This window comes from Gadus chalcogrammus, chromosome 7 (genome assembly GCF_026213295.1).
Source record: "Gadus chalcogrammus isolate NIFS_2021 chromosome 7, NIFS_Gcha_1.0, whole genome shotgun sequence".
Lineage (NCBI taxonomy): Eukaryota > Metazoa > Chordata > Actinopteri > Gadiformes > Gadidae > Gadus > Gadus chalcogrammus.
In genome coordinates this window covers 26,247,570-26,269,604 of record NC_079418.1, presented here as the reverse complement: position 1 = coordinate 26,269,604, position 22,035 = coordinate 26,247,570, and the positions used below count along the sequence as shown (strand labels likewise).

At 41.7% G+C, this 22,035-nt stretch overlaps 3 protein-coding genes across 7 annotated transcripts in view; 1 reads left to right on the top strand and 2 right to left on the bottom strand.

The window, feature by feature from the left end:
* Positions 1–22,035, bottom strand: part of LOC130385249 (glutamate receptor 4) — a 1,260,456-nt gene that overhangs the window by 145,213 nt on the left and 1,093,208 nt on the right. The window lies entirely within an intron of this gene.
* On the bottom strand, positions 283–9,469 carry tmigd1 (transmembrane and immunoglobulin domain containing 1). Of its 4 annotated transcripts, XM_056593755.1 has the most exons (7): positions 9,248–9,468; positions 9,010–9,066; positions 1,932–2,015; positions 1,512–1,793; positions 942–1,226; positions 653–756; positions 283–548 (listed from the first exon to the last, which is right to left on the bottom strand). In XM_056593755.1, exons 2-7 carry the CDS (start codon positions 9,035–9,037, stop codon positions 537–539), a joined length of 795 nt encoding a protein of 264 aa, XP_056449730.1. In that variant the 5' UTR covers positions 9,038–9,066; positions 9,248–9,468; the 3' UTR covers positions 283–536. The 4 variants fall into 4 exon arrangements, with proteins under 4 accessions (XP_056449730.1, XP_056449733.1, XP_056449731.1 ...); XM_056593758.1 differs by lacking the exon at positions 9,010–9,066 and having other exon boundaries at positions 9,248–9,469; XM_056593756.1 differs by having other exon boundaries at positions 9,010–9,468.
* LOC130385263 (multidrug and toxin extrusion protein 1-like) lies at positions 8,611–17,751 on the top strand. The gene is made up of 18 exons (XM_056593693.1): positions 8,611–8,844; positions 10,265–10,546; positions 10,718–10,819; positions 11,194–11,262; positions 11,743–11,891; positions 12,213–12,255; positions 12,501–12,545; positions 13,118–13,215; positions 13,706–13,803; positions 14,043–14,156; positions 14,535–14,602; positions 15,214–15,322; positions 15,482–15,557; positions 15,647–15,716; positions 15,885–16,017; positions 16,349–16,443; positions 16,589–16,678; positions 17,153–17,751. The coding sequence occupies exons 2-18, from the start codon at positions 10,271–10,273 to the stop codon at positions 17,498–17,500; spliced, it is 1,983 nt and encodes a 660-aa protein (XP_056449668.1). The 5' UTR covers positions 8,611–8,844; positions 10,265–10,270; the 3' UTR covers positions 17,501–17,751.

Below are 22,035 nucleotides of genomic sequence, written 5' to 3'. Positions count from 1 at the left end.
TGTGTGTGTGTGTGTGTGTGGGTGTGTGTGTGTGTGTGTGTGTGGGGGGTGTGTGTGTGTGTGTGTGTGTGTGTGTGTGTGTGTGTGTGTGTGTGTGTGTGTGTGTGTGTGTGTGTGTGTGTGTGTGTGTGTGTGTGTGTGTGTGTGTGTGTGATTGTGTGTGAGAGAGAGTGTGCATGTGTGTGAGTTCTGTGTTCATGTTCATTTATGTTCCACGCATATCTTATCGAAAGTGAATTTGTAACATGGGGTTAATAATCTCTACCAGTTTGGAGAGTCAGGAGTTAAAGTTTAATTTACATCCAAAATGAAACAATAAAAATGCAATGTCTAACCAATTGCAATATAGTACCTTTTTATTTATTTTTTAAATACAGGCATAATCCAGCTTTCAATCACCTCATACAAGGCAACGTCTCAAGGTTTCATTTTCCAAACGTTTATAATTAAATACAGTATAAAACATAACCTTTACACAGAATTCTCATGAATACATTTACAGGCACCTGCTTGGAGTGGTTCCACATGTAACGGCTTCACTTGAAGCACTGGCAACAGAAAAACAAAAGCGATAAGTTATTGAACATTTGTGTGGGGTGTGGTTACTGATCTAAGCAGCGTGTGTTGCAGGTCCTGTGTGTTTGTGTGTTACCTTGGCAATCTTCTTTCTTCGTGAGAAAATGGCCAGAAGTATTGTGAGGAAGACTACCACGACGCCAGCCACGATCGGCATCACAGGGAACCTGATGGTCCTTTCTAGGAAGTGAGGAAAGTATATTTTAGGACCATTCTGTCCTTTTTTTTCACAACTATTGTATCCTGCCGTAACAGCAGACATGTCTTGAGTGAAATGAACACACACAACTAACACAACACATCAATATGCAGAAATTCAAAGGCAAAAATGCAGTTCAGATAACTTTGAAGAGAGATAAACAGACCTTTAACGTCAACACTGAAGGTTCGTCTTTGTTTTCCATGTTTGGGCGAATTTGTTTCACATATGTACGTTCCCTGGTGCAGATCCATGTCCAATTTGTTCACTGTCAGCTTGCTCGTGAAGCCGTCATTGGTCACTATGACTTTGCCAGTGGTGTGCTCCAGTTGGGTTCCATTAAACTCCCATGACACTATCACAGCAGGGTTGGCATACATGTCACACAGCAGCACCAGAGTCTCCTGTTCCTCCATGTCGAACTTCTCACTGCCATTCGTCCTGGAGGCATCTGGAGAGCACAGTCAGAGAGCTTGGCTTGGGTGGTCTAACGACTGATGACTGACGTAAATCGTGGTCAATAGAGGCCTACCATTCATGGAGGTTTGCTCAGAACATTAAGAAAAAAAAATTCAAACTGAAAATGCTTTTAGTAAACAACGAATGCTGAACTAAACGGCTAAACGGAACTAAAATAAAATGAGACAGAATAAGCTCATGATTCAAAATAAGTGGCTCATTATTCTGAACAACATGCTATAGACTGATGATGCTAACAGCTCCATGTGTGACTTACAGGTGACGTTCAGGGTCACTGAGTCATTCAAAGTGGTGTCATTCTTCCTCTGGCAGGTAAAAATAGCGCCGTTGTCTTCGTGTGTCAGAGGTGTCACACAGATGGAGCTGTTATCACCCCTGTTGTTGTTCTCCAGCTTCACCAGAGCATTGTTTCTCAGCCACACCAGCTCCATGTCAGTCCCAGCGGCAGTCTTATGCCGGCAGATCAGAGACACGGTGCCATTCAGCTTCATCTCAATCATCTGCTCAACACTACCTGGAACAGCCTCAATACGCACACCTTGGTGTGTATGGAGCGAGAAATAAGAATGGTTGACATGCATGTATCATGATGACATAGGTTTCTTGGATAAAGGCATAGAGGGCAAATGATAAAATAGTAATAAATACATTTCTTAGGAGATCTGTTAATAGTCACCTGATGTCTGCATTACACAGAGGATCACAGCATGGAGAAGCAAGGTCCTCAATATAGTTGTCATTTTGATTAACCACGACCAGCCTGGAGACACACACACACACGCACGCACGCACGCACGCACGCACGCACGCACGCACGCACACACACACACACACACACACACACACACACACACACACACACACACACACACACACACACACACACACACACACACGCACACACACACACACACACACACACACACACACACACACACACACACACACACATAAATAATGATACATTGAGTAATCACGGACATCCAATGTGTACATATTTATTAACAATGTAACATTTGAAAAACATGGTCAATACATAAAATGTGAGCAGTAGGCTAAATCCCGGCTATGATAATGTGTGTTATTGAAGCTGCCTTTCTTGTTCCATTTCCGAGCATAATCTCAGCTCATTTCTTTCTCTAAATTGATGCCGGTAATTCTTTCATGTCCATTGTGGCTCCTGGCCCCTTTCATGAAAGGCAAAAAGTTAACATTGGCTGTTTTCAGTCATTGCTTGCATTTGATTTTCTCAATCAACATTAATTGAAACTTTTGTAAATTTTATTTCCAAAGTTGAATACACCTTGGACCTTGGTCTACTCTTTATTGTAGCTGTAAAACAATAGCCACGAGATTTCAAGAATTGAGTTTTACACGCTTACTTTTACGTGAACTTCATCAGGCATATGTAATAAAACTAGAAAATGCATTGCCTGCAGAAAATGCGGTGAGTGCTGTCGCAAAGTGAGGTTGAAAATATTTTTTAATAAAGCGACATAGATTAAGACATAAAGAAACGTTAAATGGCTTAAATCAAATGAAGGGATTTTAACAAAAGTTCAAAAGTCTAAATGGAGTAAACAATGTTGACATGCACACAATATAAGAAAATGTGAATGGTTGGAAACAAATAAAGTGACAGCTGAATAAAAAGCGCAAAGCATTGCTAAAAATGCAGAAATGTAAATTGAATTGAACTGAAGAATCTGAAAGGTCAAATGTATTGCCGTGCACTGCTGGTGTGTGTGTGTGTGTGTGTGTGTGTGTGTGTGTGTGTGTGTGTGTGTGTGTGTGTGTGTGTGTGTGTGTGTGTGTGTGTGTGTGTGTGTGTGTGTGTGTGTGTGTGTGTGTGTGTGTGTGTATGTGTGTGTTCATCAGAGAATAGCAAGCCGGTGCGTGACTAAAAGTAGCCAAATAGAGCGGGAAATACAGCCCAATCTGCCAACACTGCCTGAACATCCTCCAAAAGTAGCCCAATCCGGCGGGAAAAAACACCCAATCTGGCAACCCTTGCTGAACGTCCTCACGCTCCAGCGTCAACGTAAATCAATGAGACCAACTGAAAACGCAGCCGGTATTAAACTAAAACCGTGATTCTGAATAAAGTTTAAATGATATCGAAATTTCTTTTTCGATATTATTGAAGATACAATTGTGTAGATTTGTTAAATGGTTTGAACGAAGGTAAACGGTTGAAAATTGATGACGATATATTAAGAAGTAGGAGTTTCAGAATGGCTAGACGTCTTCAATGAAAACAGCTGAAAACGAAGCCGGTATGAAACTCAGACTGTGATTCTGAAGACAGTTTCAGGGGTTCTCAAAGTTTTGACAACTGAGGGCCAATTTAGGAACCCAAAATTTGACTGAGGGCCGCCAAAGGAAAAAAAAAATTGCCGGGAAACGCCGTCAGCATCCCAGTGGTCAAACAAAACATTTGCGGGCCGCACTTTGAGAACCAATGGTTTAAATGATATCGAAATTCTGTTTAGAAATTATTGGTGTGTAAGTGTGTAGATTTGTTAAATGGTTTGAATGAAGATAAACGGTAGAAAATTGATTTAGTAACGTCTTAAACAGTTACCAGTTACCAGTTACAAGTACCAGATACCAAAAGGATAGTATTTTAAAAGTAGAATATCTTAAAAAGTATAAAATATTTAAAAGAAATCAGACAAGAAGCTGAACATTTTAGAATTCGAATGGAGTCTCTAGGTGAATAATTGAGGAAGGAGAAAGGTCCCAAAGTTTGTAGAGAATAAAATAAAAAATTGTTGTATTTTTGTATTTCACAAATGTTGGACTCTTCGTGCATCTTTTTAAGAAATAAATATTCTTAATCATTATTCCAATACATTTTTATATATGATATGTATATCTATATTACAAACTTAAAGACTAAGTAATATATTACTCTAAATCATACAAACTTATTATACAAAGACAACCATAGTCTAAGAGGAAGCTAAAAGTATGCTTACCAAATAATCGTAAAAGTACTGTTCTCTTGTTCGTATCGGGATGCAGTGTTGCTGTCTAGCTCTGTGTGGTTTTTATAGGCACCAACTCCCAGGCGTCACCTTCCATGAGGCTTTCAACAGATTTTCAAACATTCAGTCTTTCATTTTCCCATCTCAACCCCTCCTCTACAATTCCTCATTATGACCCACTTTTAATGTGCACATTAAAAGAGCCAGGCCCTTTTTTATTGGCTGAAACGGCCTTGGGAGTGTGTCAGCATGACGAGGAAGAATATATATTGGTGATGCAGTGCCATGTGAAAGAAAAGGTGTAAGTAATGGACAGCGTTAGACAGTGCTGTACAGTCTTGGGTTTGAAGACAGTGTTACAGTAATATTGCTAGACATTAACTGTCAGGGCTGCCAATGAGGACAGTGATAGATCCTTGTCTTGTGTTGGACAGGGCCTAATTTGAAGAAAGTGCTGGTCAGTGTTGGAAGATTTTGTGTCAGATAATGTTGGACCGTGTGGTGCTTATTAATACCATTGAGAATAATTAATCAATAAACAATAAGATGGCAAAAATGATTCAAATCTGAATTTCAGCTTTAATGAAAAGACTGTAAATAGGCCAACGATTAAATGTACAATTATGCTTTTTCTTTTGAAACCGAAGCAATTCAATGATAATAATAATATTATAATATTATGCATAAAAAGTCTTGAAAACAATGTAATGAATTTTATTCTGCACTTTAATGCAGATGAAACCATTATTTATGTTTCACTTCTTCACTGTCAACCTTTGAACATATACACACTGCTTTTTATTTGGTTAAACAATGTCTATTTACTTTAAAGCTTGTCCGAAGTGCACGCAAAACCAAGCTCAAGCTCAAAACCCAGGCTTGCAAGAGATCGCAATCCTGCAGGGGAATTAGATTGAGAACGTGGAATCCTACCAAGGCCGTAGCCATGGAGTCCACATTGGGGGGAACAAAAAATGCAGAGTGGTCCGGGAATCCTTCCCCCACAATGTCCTGGAGAGCCCCTGCTCTCCAGAACTGATTGTACTTGGAAAAGCTGACTATCGGACACCAAAATAAAAATGACCCTCTAAAACTAACCCTTTTAATGCGCTTCTTTAAAAATAGGATATACACAGAACAACATGTCCATTGTTGTTCTGTGTATATCCTAGAACATATCTATTCTTTAAATCAGTCCTCACTTTCTTTACTATTACCCGTCTCCTCTCAGACAAAAGTTCTATGTTAGTGCCTTTGCTCTTTCCTAATCCTAAATGATCTACTTTGCTCTCTTCTCCACCTCTCGCATCTCTACATGTCTCTCAATGTCTTTTGTGTCCTAAATATATATTACGTTTTTCTTTGATTATCTACATAGATATTTCACAAACAAACTCAAACATACCTCAAGACACCCATCCACTTCTCTCAGTAAGTTGCTACTTTTTATGGCTTCAGAGGTATGATTAAATGTCACATGTGATGAACTGTTATGTTATTTATTTTTTTCTGCTTTGGTCTGCTTTCCTATCTTTTCTCCTGCTCTCCAGACATAGATTCTCCTCCCCTTTCTTCTGCTGACCTCTTCTCTCCATTCATCTCTTCTCCTCTCCAGCCTCCCCTCCCCTCCTCTCCCCCCCAGGTCTCCCCCCTCTCCTCTCCTCTACAGGTCTCTCCTCCTCTCCTCTCCTCCCCATGTCCCCTCTCCCCCCTCTCCCATCCTCTCCCCTCCTCTCCTCCCCTCTACAGGTCTCTCCTGCTCTCAACTTCCTCTTCCTCCCTTTTGAGGCTGCTCAAACACCTGACGAACGTCACTGCCCTCCCTCCTTATGATGTCTCCCTATGGAAATGAAAGCTGACTGAAATAGAATTCGCCCATGACGCTCTTTTTGGGTCACTTGGTGAATGTGTGGCTAAGTATCTTTAAAAACATAACTATTTTATTTATGTTAAAGTAATACAATAGAGAGATAGTAAAGTGTTTGACACAACCCACAGCAGTCAAGCAATGACCTCTGCTGGGTTACGGTAAGACGGTAGACCACTTGGACGGACGACACCCAGAACTGCTGTGCCCCTTAACCCTCATAAGGTGTTCGGGTCTGTGGGACCCGTTTTCAGTTTTTAGCTTTATAAAAGTGATACAAATAATTATTTTTTTGAACTAAGATTCATTGGCTTTGGCTCACTTTCTGTGAGGAACCTAAATCAGAAAACATTTTCAAAGACCCCCCCCTGTATACCCCCCCATCACATTTATATTACACACAGGGTGTTCGGGTGTGTGTGTGTGTGTGTGTGTGTGTGTGTGTGTGTGTGTGTGTGTGTGTGTGTGTGTGTGTGTGGAGAGTAAAGCAGGTGAATGGGCCCTTGGTGTGAGCACCCACAGTGTGCACCCACTGTTCCCGCACAAGGTTGCAACATTGGAGCACCCAACACTATCTACACCCATATTCCCACACATTTCACCCTCTGTCTTGCGGGAACCAAGCTTGGGGATCTGACACTATAAAAAATCTCTGTCAGCGTGGTTCAATACCACAACAGATCAAGATGGCAAAGCAATTCTCTGTTCAGACTGCCTTACAGTTGATATTTGAAGAGACAGAGGGTTTTGATGGTGATGCAGAGGAAACTGTTTCAGAAAGTGAGGATAACATTTCTGAAAATTCAGAGTCTGACACTGAGTTTGAAGAGGAGGATAAGCATCAGCCAGCTCCGAAACATAAAAGACAAATACACAATATACATAATACATAATAATATAAAACACAATATACATGCAACCAGTGCAAAAAATACATATGCAATACACACACAGTGAGACTCTGCCCCTCATGTGTGGTATAGACTGATATACGTATAATGGCTGTGTTCAAAGGCTTTAATGTGTTGTTCAGACAGATGTTATTGAGTATGTTTCAATTTCTAATGATGTTGATAATTTCCCAGTTATGCCTGTTTTATGATGCATTTCCTTATTTTATTACATGCTAATACGAAAATAAACAAAAACGAGTGGCACCTCTATTCATAAATGTGATTTAACAAAGGTAAAGGGAACAAATGTAACATATGTGTTGTTTATATTACTTGCAATTGGGTTGAAGTAACCATTTAGTGAGTATTTAAAAAAAAAAGTTAGATTATGTTGATTTAAAAGGCCTAAAATGCAATGGGTCAACCAGACCCAGCAGCACCTCCTGTGTAACAAAAAAAACGAACACCCTATGAGGGTTAATACTAGAACCGGTAGTATTAATAATGGCAAAAGTTTAGTTATAAAAGTTTAGTTACAAATTACATTTGTACATGCATATAATAATTATGGCCCTGACTCCTACAAATACAGGTTTCTGTATAGATGATTTACTGTCTTTTAATGAACACATTCTAAATAAAGAAATTCAAGCAAATTAGTTTTTGATCATTTAGAAGTACATCAGTTTTTTCTACTGCTTCAAGAATAAAAACGTATTTCTGCTACTTTTATGCTATTCTTTTATTACTGCAACATTATAGTCATTTTATGCATATCTGGTGAAAGTCTGTGGATGGTGGATTTGATTTTTCACCATACCGAGGTTCATTATTAATGCAAATGCTCTGACACATCTCTGGGCGTTCTATCATCTATCTTCTCACTAGGCAGGCCCAGGCTCAGTCACTTGATGATTTTTTATTTACAAAGATCTTCTTCTTACCAACATATGTATCCAACTGTCTATCTAGCTTTTTATTGTGATTTTAGTCGCCATCACTTTCTCTTTTTATCTGTTCCCAGATTAAAAGCAGAGTGAGGGAAAGAATCGTTAAACTACCTGGAACTTTTAAGAAACAGACTGAAGTCTGTTTCTTAAAATGATTCAAAACTAAATTAATGTTTCTCTATTATCCCTGATGCTGGTTTTACAATTAATGAAAAAAAACTATTTATGGTCGAAAATACAAGAACATTACAGGGAAATATAAATCAAAAAGTATATAAAAAACAGAACTAGGAAAAACATTGAGCTATTTTTTTTTCATTAAAACCCTCTGGTTAATCCAGGATAAAGACTATACGTCACACGTACGTGAGTACAGAACCAGTCCAAAGCAGTGAGTTCTTGTGAGCTTGTGTAAAAGCTTGTTGTAGCTTGGACCATTAGTCCCAAGAGGCAGGAAATTACCAATAACCTTCCAACAAAAAGAAGATGACATCATGCACTGGGTCATGGGTTTAAATGGACATCCAGGTAATGACAAGGGAAAATATAATGCTTCCCTTTCGTTCTGTAATCTCTGTTTACGACTATGATTGGGTCTGTACAAGTGTGTGAGATGCCTTTGTGTGTGTATCTGCTCAGTGTTAAAGAGTCTGTTTTTTTATATTTGTGTGGGTTTGTGTGCTTTTGTTTCTTTGTGTGTTTCTTAGTTTGTGTGTGCGTGCACAGGTATGTGTGCGTGTGTGTGTTGACTTTGTGTGTGCGCCAGTATTTGCATATACCCACTAGAAGAAGCACTGACATGATAAAAGAGAGGATAACAGATATTGATAAGGAAGGAAAGAAATAGGGCGGACACTGTACATCAGCCCTCAATAATTCAACATTCAAAGTAAGTCTCCTTCACACGATATATTTTACCTTTGTTTTAACATAATCAATTTAATAGCATCCTTGTCATGGACACACATTACCAGACACCTAATATAAACTAATTTAGATAACGATAATGACATTTGATGTTGATTCGTCAGCCCTGGAAAGATGCACTTAATACCTGCAGAATTTATAGGTGATGTTTGCATAAAAATCCAGAGAAAGCAGTCCTTCGCACCTTAAAGAACATGGAAAAAACCAATCAGCAGCAACATACAATGACTCTGATGAAGGAACAAAAGGCATAATCTCTTAACATTTCAGTTAAATTGTGAAGTAAACACATCCATTCGTACAGCTTACTGAATGGCTGCAAACGTCAAACATTATTTAAAGCTAAGAACACGACGATACTTTACTTCATCTAGTTGTTGAAGACTAAATCCATAGGTTCCTTAGATTTAGGTGAAGGTCGTGAACCCTGTACAACTTTCCCCGATTACGATGAGACAATGTTTTACCTCTTTCACCAAACAAATTTAATACGCAGTTCAGTCCGATCAAAGGTTGGCCACATTTCCATTAACCATTAACACACATCCGAGTCTGTACCTAGATCCATCTGCACATCAATGTAAATAACGATTGTGGAGTTGTAATGACAGATAGCTGCCCGGTCCCCTCTATGTTCTGAGAGCTAAGGTTTTTGATCACTGTTCAGGGGATATCCACTAACAACATCGTTAGTGGATAACCCCTGAACAGTGATCCAATCAGTTCAATTGACTGATTGACTGAATGCTGAATAAGTGTAGTAAATATCTCAGTTCCAGAGGAGGATGTTATTTATTGTATGTATACGCACACTCACGCACAAACAAACGGACACACACAAACACATGCACACACACACACACACACACACACACACACACACACACACACACACACACACACACACACACACACACACACACACACACACACACACACACACACACACACACACACACACACAGGCCACACCGTATTGGGTAAGCGGACTTGCACATGCTTGCTTTATGCCTACACATTCACGTTCTCCACAGCTAACAAGCCCTAGTCAACTCTGAAGTGTTCTTTAGCCAAGGAATTCCAAAGTCCACAGGGTTAATCTTGTGTTAGCTTGATTTCTCAGTGGTGTTGCCTCTCTGTCCTCATTAGTCCCCTGTTTCTTGGTGGTCTTGTTTCCTCCCTCCCAGTGTTTGGACCATTGATCAGTAGACTGCGAGCAGGGCATTTCACAACAACCTCATGGATTAACAGCACGTGTCGAACCCCCTCCTTCCTTCTCTCATTTCTCACTCACTTTCCGTCTCTTGGTTTTTCTTCATACTGTCCCTCTCTCCGCTCTACTTTCTTCTCCTCTCCTCCTGTCTCCTTCTCTATCCCCGCAGGTCTGAATGGAGAAGTCTGGAACCCAGGAACCGGCCACCTTCATGCCACCAGCCGGGGCAGGTTCAGGGCCAGGTTCAGGGCCAGGTTCAGGGCCAGGTTCAGGGCCAGGTTCAGGGCCAGGTCCTGGGGCAGGTTTGGTTGCTTCTAAGACACTGAGGGAGGACGAGGCGACAGCGGCGGCTTTGAACTCCAAACTGTTCGGATGTAGGATGATGAGGAGGCTGATACCCCTGGCCTACAGAGCAGAACTGTACCATGTACTGAGGCTGTCCGGGCCCATGGTGAGTAGAGGTCCATGATATCACCATGCATTCATTGATATGGTATTGAATGTCTTTCCTATGACCTAGCCAAGCTCCACAGGTTGAAGATGGGATGCTGCTGCTGAGCAGTGTTGGTACAGTTGGCCTGAGTGAAACCTTCCTGCGTCTTTGGTTTTTCTGTGACTGCAGCTTGTGGCTCGGCTCCTGAACTTCCTGCTGCCGTTTGTCATCGCCATTTTCTGTGGACATATAGGCAACTCAGAGCTGGCTGGATTTGCACTGGCCTCTGCGGTATTTACACTTTCCTGCCTTATTGTTGGGTTAGATATTTATTTGTGGGGCTGTCGCTTTTGTAGGAAAGAAACTACTAAGAACAGGTTTCCAAACTTACCCAGATACGAGTGCAGTATATTTATCAAACGAAAAAAGGAGATGTACATATCACTTTAATTATGTTAGACAGAATCAATTATAGGACATGTTTAAGTATCGGTATGACTTTTTTTAAAACTTCCCTCAAGCATTTAAGGAAAAAATCTTTCTGTATGGAGGTTGGGGGGGGGGGGGGGGGGGGGCGATAGAGGGAAATATAGGGGGATTTAAAGAGAGATTCTGTGTTCCACTTGGTTTCTGACACCAACAGTTTGTTTCCAACCTGTTCTCAGGTCATCAACGTGACCACGACGTCTACAGGCTACGGCCTGGCTGTGGCCTGTGACACACTCATATCCCAGGTGACCCTAGCAACAAAAAAAGAAAGTCGACTTTAGTGCACCTATAGTTAGTTATTACAGTTAGTTTAAGTTTTGCTGAAGAAAAAAAAAACTAGTTTGTTAGTACATTTTCGGTTTGCTGAGATTAAGAGTAGACCATTCGGTCAACCAAAAACTTGACCAGCACTGAATTTGCATAAGCCTGTTCATTTGCAACAGATTTATGCATAGTCATGATGACAAAGAAATAACTTCTTGAACATTTGATTCATCATTTTTAGCCTACTGTTGTGGCTTTTAGCATGAACACACTGTTTTCAAAAGAGACTTACATAGAATTATCATAAGACCTATTTCACACTCAGGGATGCCTTCAGGTAGACAAAGACCCTCTGCTTCAGACTATCCCCACCAACCCCCCTTTCGTTTACCTTCATCGGTGCAATGCACAGGTAAGCATTGTCTTCTCCACCTCTGACCAGAGTGTCTGACGCGTTGCAGACGTACGGTGCTCATAATCTGAAGCGTGTGGGCAACATCCTGCAGCAGAGCATCCTCATTATGCTACTCATCTGCCTGCCCATCTGGGGGCTGCTGCTCAACACGCAGTCCGTACTGCTCCTCCTCGCCCAGGAGGAGCAGGTGGCCAGGTGAGTGCCCTCGGCTACCCTGGGAATCCATTGGAACAGGACTGCTGTTACTGCATATTAATGAAAATGTAGTAGTAATAACATAACTAATAAGTGTTGGTTGGTGGTGTGAATTGTTGATCGATGGCAGTACAATGATGTGATGATGTTGAGGATTATGATGATGGTGATAATGATGATGATGATGATGATGATGATATGAGGATGATGATGATCACTTCTTCATCATCATCATCATCATCATCATCATCATCATCATCATCATCATAATCAATGATTTATTTAATGCTTACCCTCTCATGTTTTGTTTGGTTGTTCTAGAATTGCCCAGCAGTATATTCTTTTCTTTCTCCCAGCCATCCCAGTAAGTATACCGGGCGTATTGTCAATGTACTGGACTGACTCTGGGTAAAGTTAATGAGTAGATATCTGTAGTGATTATTAACAGAAGGATCATAGACATGAATCATGAACATGCATCATAGATATGGATCATCAAAGTGATTGCTTTAAAACTGATTGCTAAACATTACCAGTTCCTTTATTCATCATTTAATTTAATGTGTCGTTATAATCACTAAAAATCCAAACTTCTCCTCTCTCCTACAGGCTATGTTCCTGCACCAGCTGCAGGTCTCTTACCTTCAGAATCAGGTATAGTTCCTCGAAAGAGCTGCAGGTCTATAACCTTCAGAATCATGTATAGTTCCTCTATAGAGCTGCAGGTGTACAACCTTTAGAATCAGGTATAGTTCCTTTATAGAGCTGCAGGTCTATAACCTTCAGAATCAGGTATAGTTCCTCTATAGAGCTGCAGGTCTATAACCTTTAGAATCAGGTATAGTTCCTTTATAGAGCTGCAGGTATATAACCTTCAGAATCAGGTATAGTTCCTCTATAGAGCTGCAGGTCTATAACCTTTAGAATCAGGTATAGTTCCTTTATAGAGTTGCAGGTATATAACCTTCAGAATCAGGTATAGTTCCTCGATTGAGTTGGAGGTCTCATATCTTTAGAATCAGGTATTGTTCCTCTAGTTGAAGGTCTGATACTTTCAGAATCTGGTATAGTTTCTCTATCGAGCTGCAGGTCTATTAGCTTCAGAATCTGGTATAGTTCCTCTATAGAGTTGGAGGAAGTCCCTATGGAGTATAAAAATAAAAGTTGATGTGTGTGTTGATTTGGATAAATATCAATTTTTTCAATGGTAATTTTTGTGTTGTCAGGGGATCATTCTGCCTCAGATGTACACGGCAGCCGCAGCTAATGTAATCAACCTTGGAGTAAACTATGTCTTGATCTTCACCCTCGACATGGGCGTCATGTAGGTGTGCAGTTGTTATACTCTTATTTAGCCTAGCTCCATATGTTAGCTGCATAGCCTAGCCCCTTAGCAAAGCCGCCTAGCTTCATACCATTTCTGCATAGACTTGCCCCCTAGCCAAGCTTCATTGTGTAGATGCAAAGCCTAGCCCAATAGCTTACTACACTGATTTTCCCCATAGCCTAGCCCCATAGCTAAGCTGTATTGCAAAAGCCATAGACCAGGTGGATAGACAAACTACATTGCTCAGCCACAGAGCTTTTGACTATGACTTTATGCCTACAAGGGCCGGGCACACACACTGTAATGACAGGACTCTGAAAAGGACTTTAGGTTTAGTTTTATAATAAGATTTCTTATTTTATTGTTATAAAAAGTTTGTTGTTGCTGTTGTTATTTTCCCTATTGATGCTTTGAACTGCGTTATTATTTCAATAAAAAAAATAGTCATGATAGCAGGGGAGACTATTTCAGCTGTGTTTGTTCACAGCGGATCAGCGATAGCAAACAGCCTCTCTCAGATCACCATCTGCCTGCTCTTGTTTGGCTACATCCTGCTGATGGGTCTCCACAAGAAGACATGGGGAGGTACGAACTGAACGGCTGCTGGTGTGATAAGGACAGATCCAGGGGAGTGTCCATGGGGGGGTCAAGGGGTGGCACATGCCCCCCCAAATAATTGTATTGGCCACCCCGAATGTCAATCCTATAAAATCTGGAATATGATTAAAATAAGTCTTATCCAGCCTTAACCTTTGCAACCTTTTCGGTCACAGTGTTATGCGCGTTCCCCTCATGTCCTTAGTAGATCTGCTCTTTCCTGCCAGGCTGGTCCACTTCCTGTCTGCAGGACTGGGGGTCCTACATGCAGCTGGCCATCCCCAGCACCCTGATGGTGTGGTTTGAGTGGTGGCTCTGGGAGATCGGATGCTTCCTCGCTGGTAAGTGCTCTCAGGGGGTCTTCAGTGGAAACACCCGGCTTTAGCTTGAGCTATGATGACACACATGTGACATTTTTTTAAGTTGACAACAATGAGTGGGTGATGGAAACCAAGAGGCAGGTGTCTTGGCCTGTCTAATAATAAGGCGAGAATTAGGAAGATCCTGCTTCAGTGTTTTTGCATGTAAAGAGAGAAAGAAAAAGAGACTGAAGGATACGATGGTTGATACTTTCCTACATTTACTGCATCAGCCAACAGCTTGTGTAATAACAATTAGCATGTTTTGCTTCCTTGATAAATTAAAAAGTACTTATTCATAGATACTATTGTGTAGTATATATACTTATATACAACATATTTTCTGTACATTTTCTCCAGGTACTCTTGGCGAGGTGGACCTGGCTGCACAGCATGTGCTGCTGGAGATAGGAGCCATCACATACATGGTACGATACAGCTTTCAACATTCTATCTAACACTTCCTACATTGGACGATCCGTCCTCACACTATTCAAGCTAACATAGGATCCGCTTTATGCGATTCTATCTAGCAATCTAGCAGGCATTGTATGATCCAACATATCCCTGTTCTAACTGGCATCTTTGGTCGGTTTCCATCCCTGACACCATTTTTTACTAAATGGTGCTGTTATTGCTTGAAATTTTGTTCAACCAGCAGCAGATCAAACCATATGGCACATAAAGTATTAGAACGATATGCCCCCCCACAGTAGCCTATGGCCCAAGCTCATTAATATTACATTGTTAATAACTCTTGAATGAAATTAAACCGTCTTACGAGACCTCTCAAACATAATAGAATGGAGATGAATTAACTACTGAGATCTTTCTGAATAAACCAACGACTATTAGCATTTTATAACAACAATAAAGTCTAATTGTCCCCGTTGATTTGAGTTATAACCAGCCTTTTTGCATCCAACCATGGCTAGCCACCTATAGGCTAAATTATCCAAATTTAGTCAATTCTGCACGGGCATCACAAACAAGTGGTCATGGCGGCCAGTCTGCTGGTCTAATATAAGGTCCTTCACAGTTCCCTTTAGGCATCCACGCAGCTGCCTGTGTGCGTGTCGGGAACGCCCTCGGAGCTGGAGACACGAAGCAGGCCTTGGCCTCATGCAAGGTCACCCTGACGCTGACAGGTAACACACACACACAAACACACACACACACACACACACACACACACACACACACATACAAACACACACACAAACACACATGCGCGCACACACACACACACACACACCCACACAATCACACACACATGTGCAGGACTTATGGAGCTGTGTTTTCCCTAGCCATGATGGCTTTGTTGCAGAGTTTTGTGCTGCTGGGTTCCAAGTCTATGTTGGGATACATATTCACCTCTGATGAGTAAGTTGGACACCTGCATGAATTGATTCCGGTTGCTATACTATATTCTTCTCATCCTCTGACGTACTATTTTTCTCATCCGCCCACAGACTTATTGTGAGCACAGTCTCCAAAATCCTGACGCTCTATATCTTCCTGCAGTTCTTCGACGCGCAGTTGGTACGTTAGAACACAACAAGATGCTCTCATGCTTTATGAAAGGAGCCTCTTTATTCCCTATGATGTATCACCTGCAGCCATACTGACATGCAGTGTGTGTGTGTGTGTGTGTGTGTGTGTCTTTGCACGTGTATGTGTTCTCCTACCTATGCGATTCTGTGTGTTCAGTGTGTGTGCTCTGGGATCCTGGTGGGCGCAGGGCAGCAGAAGATAGCGGCGGTGGGCAACCTGGTGTCCTACTACTGCATCGGCCTTCCTGTCGGGGGGGCTCTGATGCTGGCCACCCACCTGAGGTTACTAGGTGATCCTCAGCCAACTCTGTATTCCTGTCTTTATTCAACATCCATTTGATATGTTCTGGGGCTCATGGATGTACCCATGTATTCATGTGTAACTGTGAAAGTAAGGGAAGAGGTGGCAGTGCCTCTCTTGTACAAAGTGAACTACATCCCTCGTTTTTTCTAATTTGTGTGTGTGTGTGTGTGTGTGTGTGTGTGTGTGTGTGTGTGTGTGTGTGTGTGTGTGTGTGTGTGTGTGTGTGTGTGTGTGTGTGTGTGTGTGTGTGTGTGTGTGTGTGTGTAAATGTGTATGTGTGTGTTTGTTGGTATACGTGTATGTGTGTGTATTTGTAGGTTGGTGGTTGGGTCTCTTCGTAGCTGCGGTCGTGCAGACAACTTTCTTCCTAACACTTATCTATAAACTTAACTGGCAGAATGTCGCCAAGGAGGTGGGTTCACATGGTGGCTATTTATATACAACTGATTTATGCTTTAATTTGAATTTAATCCAATAAAATGAAATTTAATATCAAATCATGATGATGAAATCATCATAAATTGCTTTTGAAACAAGATTAATGTATTTTGTTTCAGGCCCAGGTTCGAGCTAGAAAGAGATTGTCTGTGACATCACAGCGCAATTCTAAACCTCTCTTACCAAACATCCCAGACTGTCCAAAAACAGTGAGTATGTGAGAAGCAGATACGTGTTTCTCAAAATGATCTCCAGAATTTAGTATCTTGCTTCTGTAACACAGAGCAAGATACGTAAATAGAGAACTGACAATGAGGGGTGGGTCCAAACGTAAGCAGTGATGTGATTTGATAAGTCAGGATCTGATTGGCCAACCTTGCAGAAACTGTTGACCAATTAATAGTAGACCTCAATAACGTTGCAACTGGTTTGGCTAGTGCCCGTCTTCTCTGACTGAGCGATAGAATTCCATTTGTTAAAAATGTCTTTCAGAGGAAGTTTTTATCAGAACTCCTAAAACAAATACAGAACAGCGACAGACTCTTATCACATTTACATTGAGTCATTTTAATTAGCTGCTTTAGCTTTTATCCAAAGCCATTTACAAGTGAGCCGGAGAACATTTAAACCATGAAAAGTGGGCCTCTCTGGTCTCTCACGCCCCCCGTCCGTGTGTCTTTCAGACCCCGGAGGAGGCCGGGGGGGTGCCCGCAGCGGTCCGGTACAGACCAGTCAGCTCCGGGGAGCCGCCGGAGGGCAAGGACGAGGCCGGCCGGACGGCGGAGATGGAATCAGACCCGGCGGTGGCGCCCGCGCTCCTCTCTGGCACCCAGCTGGTGCTGCGGCGGGGGCTGGCCCTGCTGCTGGTGCTGGTCCTCCTGTTCATTGGCATGGCGGCCTACTTCGCTTTCCCGGCCCCGGAGCCCACGGCTCTGCCCGGGGGCAACCTGACCGCGGCCTGGGACGTCAACGCCACCATGACCCCCACACCGTGGTTGATAAGCAGCGCCGCACCAGAGGCGGCGGTCTAGGGCGTGCTCAATGCACTTTTATACGTGGAGGAAAGAACAACCCCTTTTGTTATTTTGTGCAGTAGTTTCTATGCAGCAGTCAAAATTGAATGATCATATTGTGCAGACATACTTTTTCAACTATTCTGTAAATATCGATTTTTTTCTTCTTAGCTCATGAGGGATTTTTCTTGACACAGTTTAACTTTGAATGTGAAGGGTTGCTTGAATTCCATTAAATCATGCCCTTTCCTGTGTTATATTTTGAATATGTCTACATTTTTACCTTCCTAACGCTTATAGTTACACCCTGATTTATGGAAATCACACCAAGCCTCTGTATATATTTGACACGTTAGTTATAACTACACAGAGATCACTGGTTCACTGTTATATGAACATAACTGGCTTTAGACAATGTTTTTCTTGCTCCTCCACTACTGTGTGGTGATTATACCCTGGCCTTTGAGTTTAACTGGATATTTTGCATGCAAATTATATCAAGAAAGAACTCAGGACAACTATTGAGAAAAGATGGATTACAGACTATACATCTGTGTGTATCATTACATAGCCGTATATCTCAAGGGGGACCCAGGGGATTCATTCCCCTGAATATTTAGAATACATGCATTTGTATGAAATACTCTGGTATGGTGCCTGTCGAAATGACTGCACATAGATAAAGATTCTTGTTGGGGAAACAACCACCTGAGTGCCTGGAGCTCCACTTCGCCAAGGAGACCCGTGGGGAAGCCTCCTGCCGCATAGCCCCTCAGATACAAACAAACAGCACACCAGCATGCTGGGCACAGCCGCTACCAGATCGGCCCCCACTCCTGCAGACAGCCACGGGACCAACCTACCGGTCACAGGACGAGGTTATGAAAACACAACAACCTGAACAGGGTAAGGACATGGAGTGTATGAACGTTCTGATGTACCAATAGTAGTATTCTCATTCCTATTCTCATTCCTAGACCAGCACGGATAAATTGGACTGGATTTAGAGTATAGAGTCTTGAATTAACCGTGTGGTGTGAACACTGAGCTGTCCTCACTGAGCAAATTATTTGAAGAGATGAATGAGCTTACTGAAACATTAAAAGGGCTGGAGGTTTCCATACACTTAGTACAACCCGAAGTCAAACTCAAAGGACTTCAAGCACGCATTAAGCAGTAAGCCATAGGAGTGGCCGGGGTTTACAGCGTTCTGAGAACAGCCAGGGGCATTGTTAAGGGGTGTTGTAGGAGGCCTTGTTAAGGGGTGTTATAGGAGACTGAATGAAATGTGCCGAAAACTATCTCCAATGAAAAAGAACACCAAGGCTAACTTGGGAATCAGGCCCTATGTCCAAAATTCCGAATTACCGGTATATTAGGTGGCATTGACAGGCCTGACACAAAGCAGATTATTTTGATTGTTTTGTAACTTATATTGTATCTTATTTTAAATGTTGTGCTTTGGCAATGTCAATGTATGTTTGCTATGCCTATCCATCCCTTTGAACATTTACTCTTACAGGAATCTTGAAAAATTAGATTAAAGATTCAAGTTTCAAGGACAAAATTTAAAATATGATAGCAGGAGGAAGATTCCTCTCTGCAGAAGAGACTTGCTTCAGGTTATGACTACTAAAGGTCTGCGTTAAAGATCATTTACAAAATACAATAAATCCATGTGATGATAATAATACTTTTGGTGATGCTGGGTAAAAGAATCTTCAGAAAATCATTAGAATTACTAGACCCTGCAGCCAATCCTGCAAGCCATCAGTTAGCTAATGTTGGAAAAGCCTTATTTGAATCATACTTTTTAATCGTATGATTTAAATAATACCATTAATAGTGTAAATGTTATCCTGTATAAATAAACTGAATTCGACGTTACTTCTTATTTTCACTCTTGCCCTCGTGTGTGTCTTGCCTGTAGACAGTATCGTCGACGTCACCCATTGTATTTTATTTTGGTGTAGTTCTATGGCTTGCCATATAGTTCTGCCGTCAACAGAGCATCGTCAGCTGCAGCGGGAACGTCCATATTTGGCACATGAGGGAGGGATTTGTACAGCCTTCTCGTTAGTATTTCGGTCTGAGTGTACATGTTGCATTACAAAATACCAGTCCAAACGAATTTTACCTTTTCTCAGTGTAAAATGACACAGTTCCTCCACACATCAATGACGTGGGCCTGCCAACCTGGAAGTTTCTCTTGAAATAAAACAACAATATTGTAAAAAAGCCTACTAGAGAGGCGTCTGCAAGTGCCCTCTACCTGTGACATGAGAGAATCACAGGCTGAAGACAGCCCAACTCAAATGGAGAGAGACCAGGGACGTTTATCACCTGTATAGACAATCATGAATTTGAATGACTACAAAATTAGATTAACCAAATGGGTTGATAAGCCAATGTTTGATAAACAAAGGTTGGAAGCAAGGTATTCTCACTGCTATGTAATGCCATGCAGCTCGTTCTTTTCCATGTAACCACAGAACATTGACCATACTTGACAAATTGTGACTAACAACCACATCATGGAGACTATAAATATAACCTTTATTGAAACTGCGATTCTAATAGATTTATTAAAATGCCCTGACCGGAACTCAAAATGTTGTAAACAACAGCCTAGGTTAACGAATAAACATAAATATCTCTCTTCCTCAGAGGACCACCACCTAAAGCGATAACCCCACAAAAGCTGAACATCAAAAAATAATATTCAGCTGAATATTATATATTCAGCTGAATAATATTTTTGGGCATCAGCAGTTTTATTCTAATTTTCAATCGCTGCTTTAACGGCATCAGTGAGTACAGAAAATGTATATAATTTCCTTCCTTCCACCGGTTTCCTCTGACCAGTCTTTGCAAACGGCTGGAGATCAGCTGTTTCTCAGTTTTGGGATGAGCCGGAGAAGGGGAGACCGGCTGCGGGTCCTGTAACCTGTTGGGTGGGAGGAGAGTGGAGTCTGGCCGATGAATAAAAAAAGATGGGGCATACTCAGATTCCTTAAGGATATCTCTGATATCTCTGACGGTGGTCACAATTCGTCAAACGTCATAAATACACATGGACTTTTACAGGACTTTGCTCCTTCCAAGGAGTCACAGGCGCTCGACAGGCACAGGAGTTGATGCGTTTATTGAAAGTCCATCCACTGACCTATCAAGGGGCTGGAGGTAATGAGAGCAATGTACAGAGAATGAAAGTACGACCTCACCATTTACTTTGGCACAGTCAAGGCCATTGACAGAGAGACACGACCCATGATTTTCTAAGAGCAGCAGAGAGGGCTTCTCTGTTGAACATTTTGTGTGGGTGACTAAGTGCTGCCACTAGTCCATAAACCGTTCCATCTTCCTCCAGCCAGATACGCCCCTCCTCTGTTTCCAACAGGCCCATTTTGCAGGAAGTAGTCTCTGTAATTTACCCCGGGAAAAACTAAGTAGAGGGGGATGCTGTACTGAGCCTGCCAAATGAGCTCTTCCGAGCCACTTTGTCTGATTTGTGAACTGTGGTCACGCCTGCCTCGACCATGTTCCAAATATTGTTAGGACCAAATTTGTGTTTTAACATGGCTTTTTTCCAGGTTGTCAAAGAACACTGTGACATTTTCCCTGTTAAAACGTTGGGCTCAGGAATTGGGATGAACAGAGAGGGTTGGTGTTTCAGAAAGCTGCAGAAACAATCAGCCCTGGCTAAACTGCTCCCACTCCATGGTGGTGGGATTTGTTATTTTTTGTGCCATTGCATTTGGAAGGCATGACTGCACACCTCTGTGGGTGGAACACCAAAGTGGACACCATCATGTCGTTCTCCAGACGCTTTTCCTGATGGAGACTGAAAGTCGTAAAGCCAACTGGCCCTGATGGTGTGTTATCGTGGCCTCCGGTGTTCTCAGTGGTCCTTTTTTGGCATTGGTCACTGTTCTGTAGTTCATAGTAATGTCTTTGGCTTTGCAATGTATGATTGAACGGCTTCTTTGGAGCTGCCTCGGAGCAAAGCCCTGTTGGCGTGCTGCCCCCTTTCTGCCTTTCTTTAAAGTTCCAGATCCTTCTGCCAACAAAGAAGCTAAATGACTAAACCAAAACAACATATGAAAGCAAATTCCTCATATGTCACACCCAACCTACCAATCTTTCACACCGTTTCTGTGGTGTTATGTACTGAGAAAACCAACCTCTCTCTACCCCTTACCTGCTTATGTTTCAGCTACAGGCCAGGCGCTTGCTTATTTCCCACAATTTGCTCTTTATGATATAAAGAAAAAAGGAGTATTATTTGGAGTAAATACAATAATATTTACGTGTATATAGCCTACTTTTTATATTTCCGACAATATAGCTGTGGGGATAGTGAGAAACTGGTTAACTTTTTTACACGCTTGTTATTAATTAATTAATTAACTATTAATTCAAAATATGTATACTTCAGTTAAGAGCCTACTTTCAGCAATATCAGTTAGTGTAATAAAGATAGCCATATTTACTTTATACCGCAATGAACCACTAGGTGGCGCCGCTATCGGAGTATTACAATCGTCTGTATT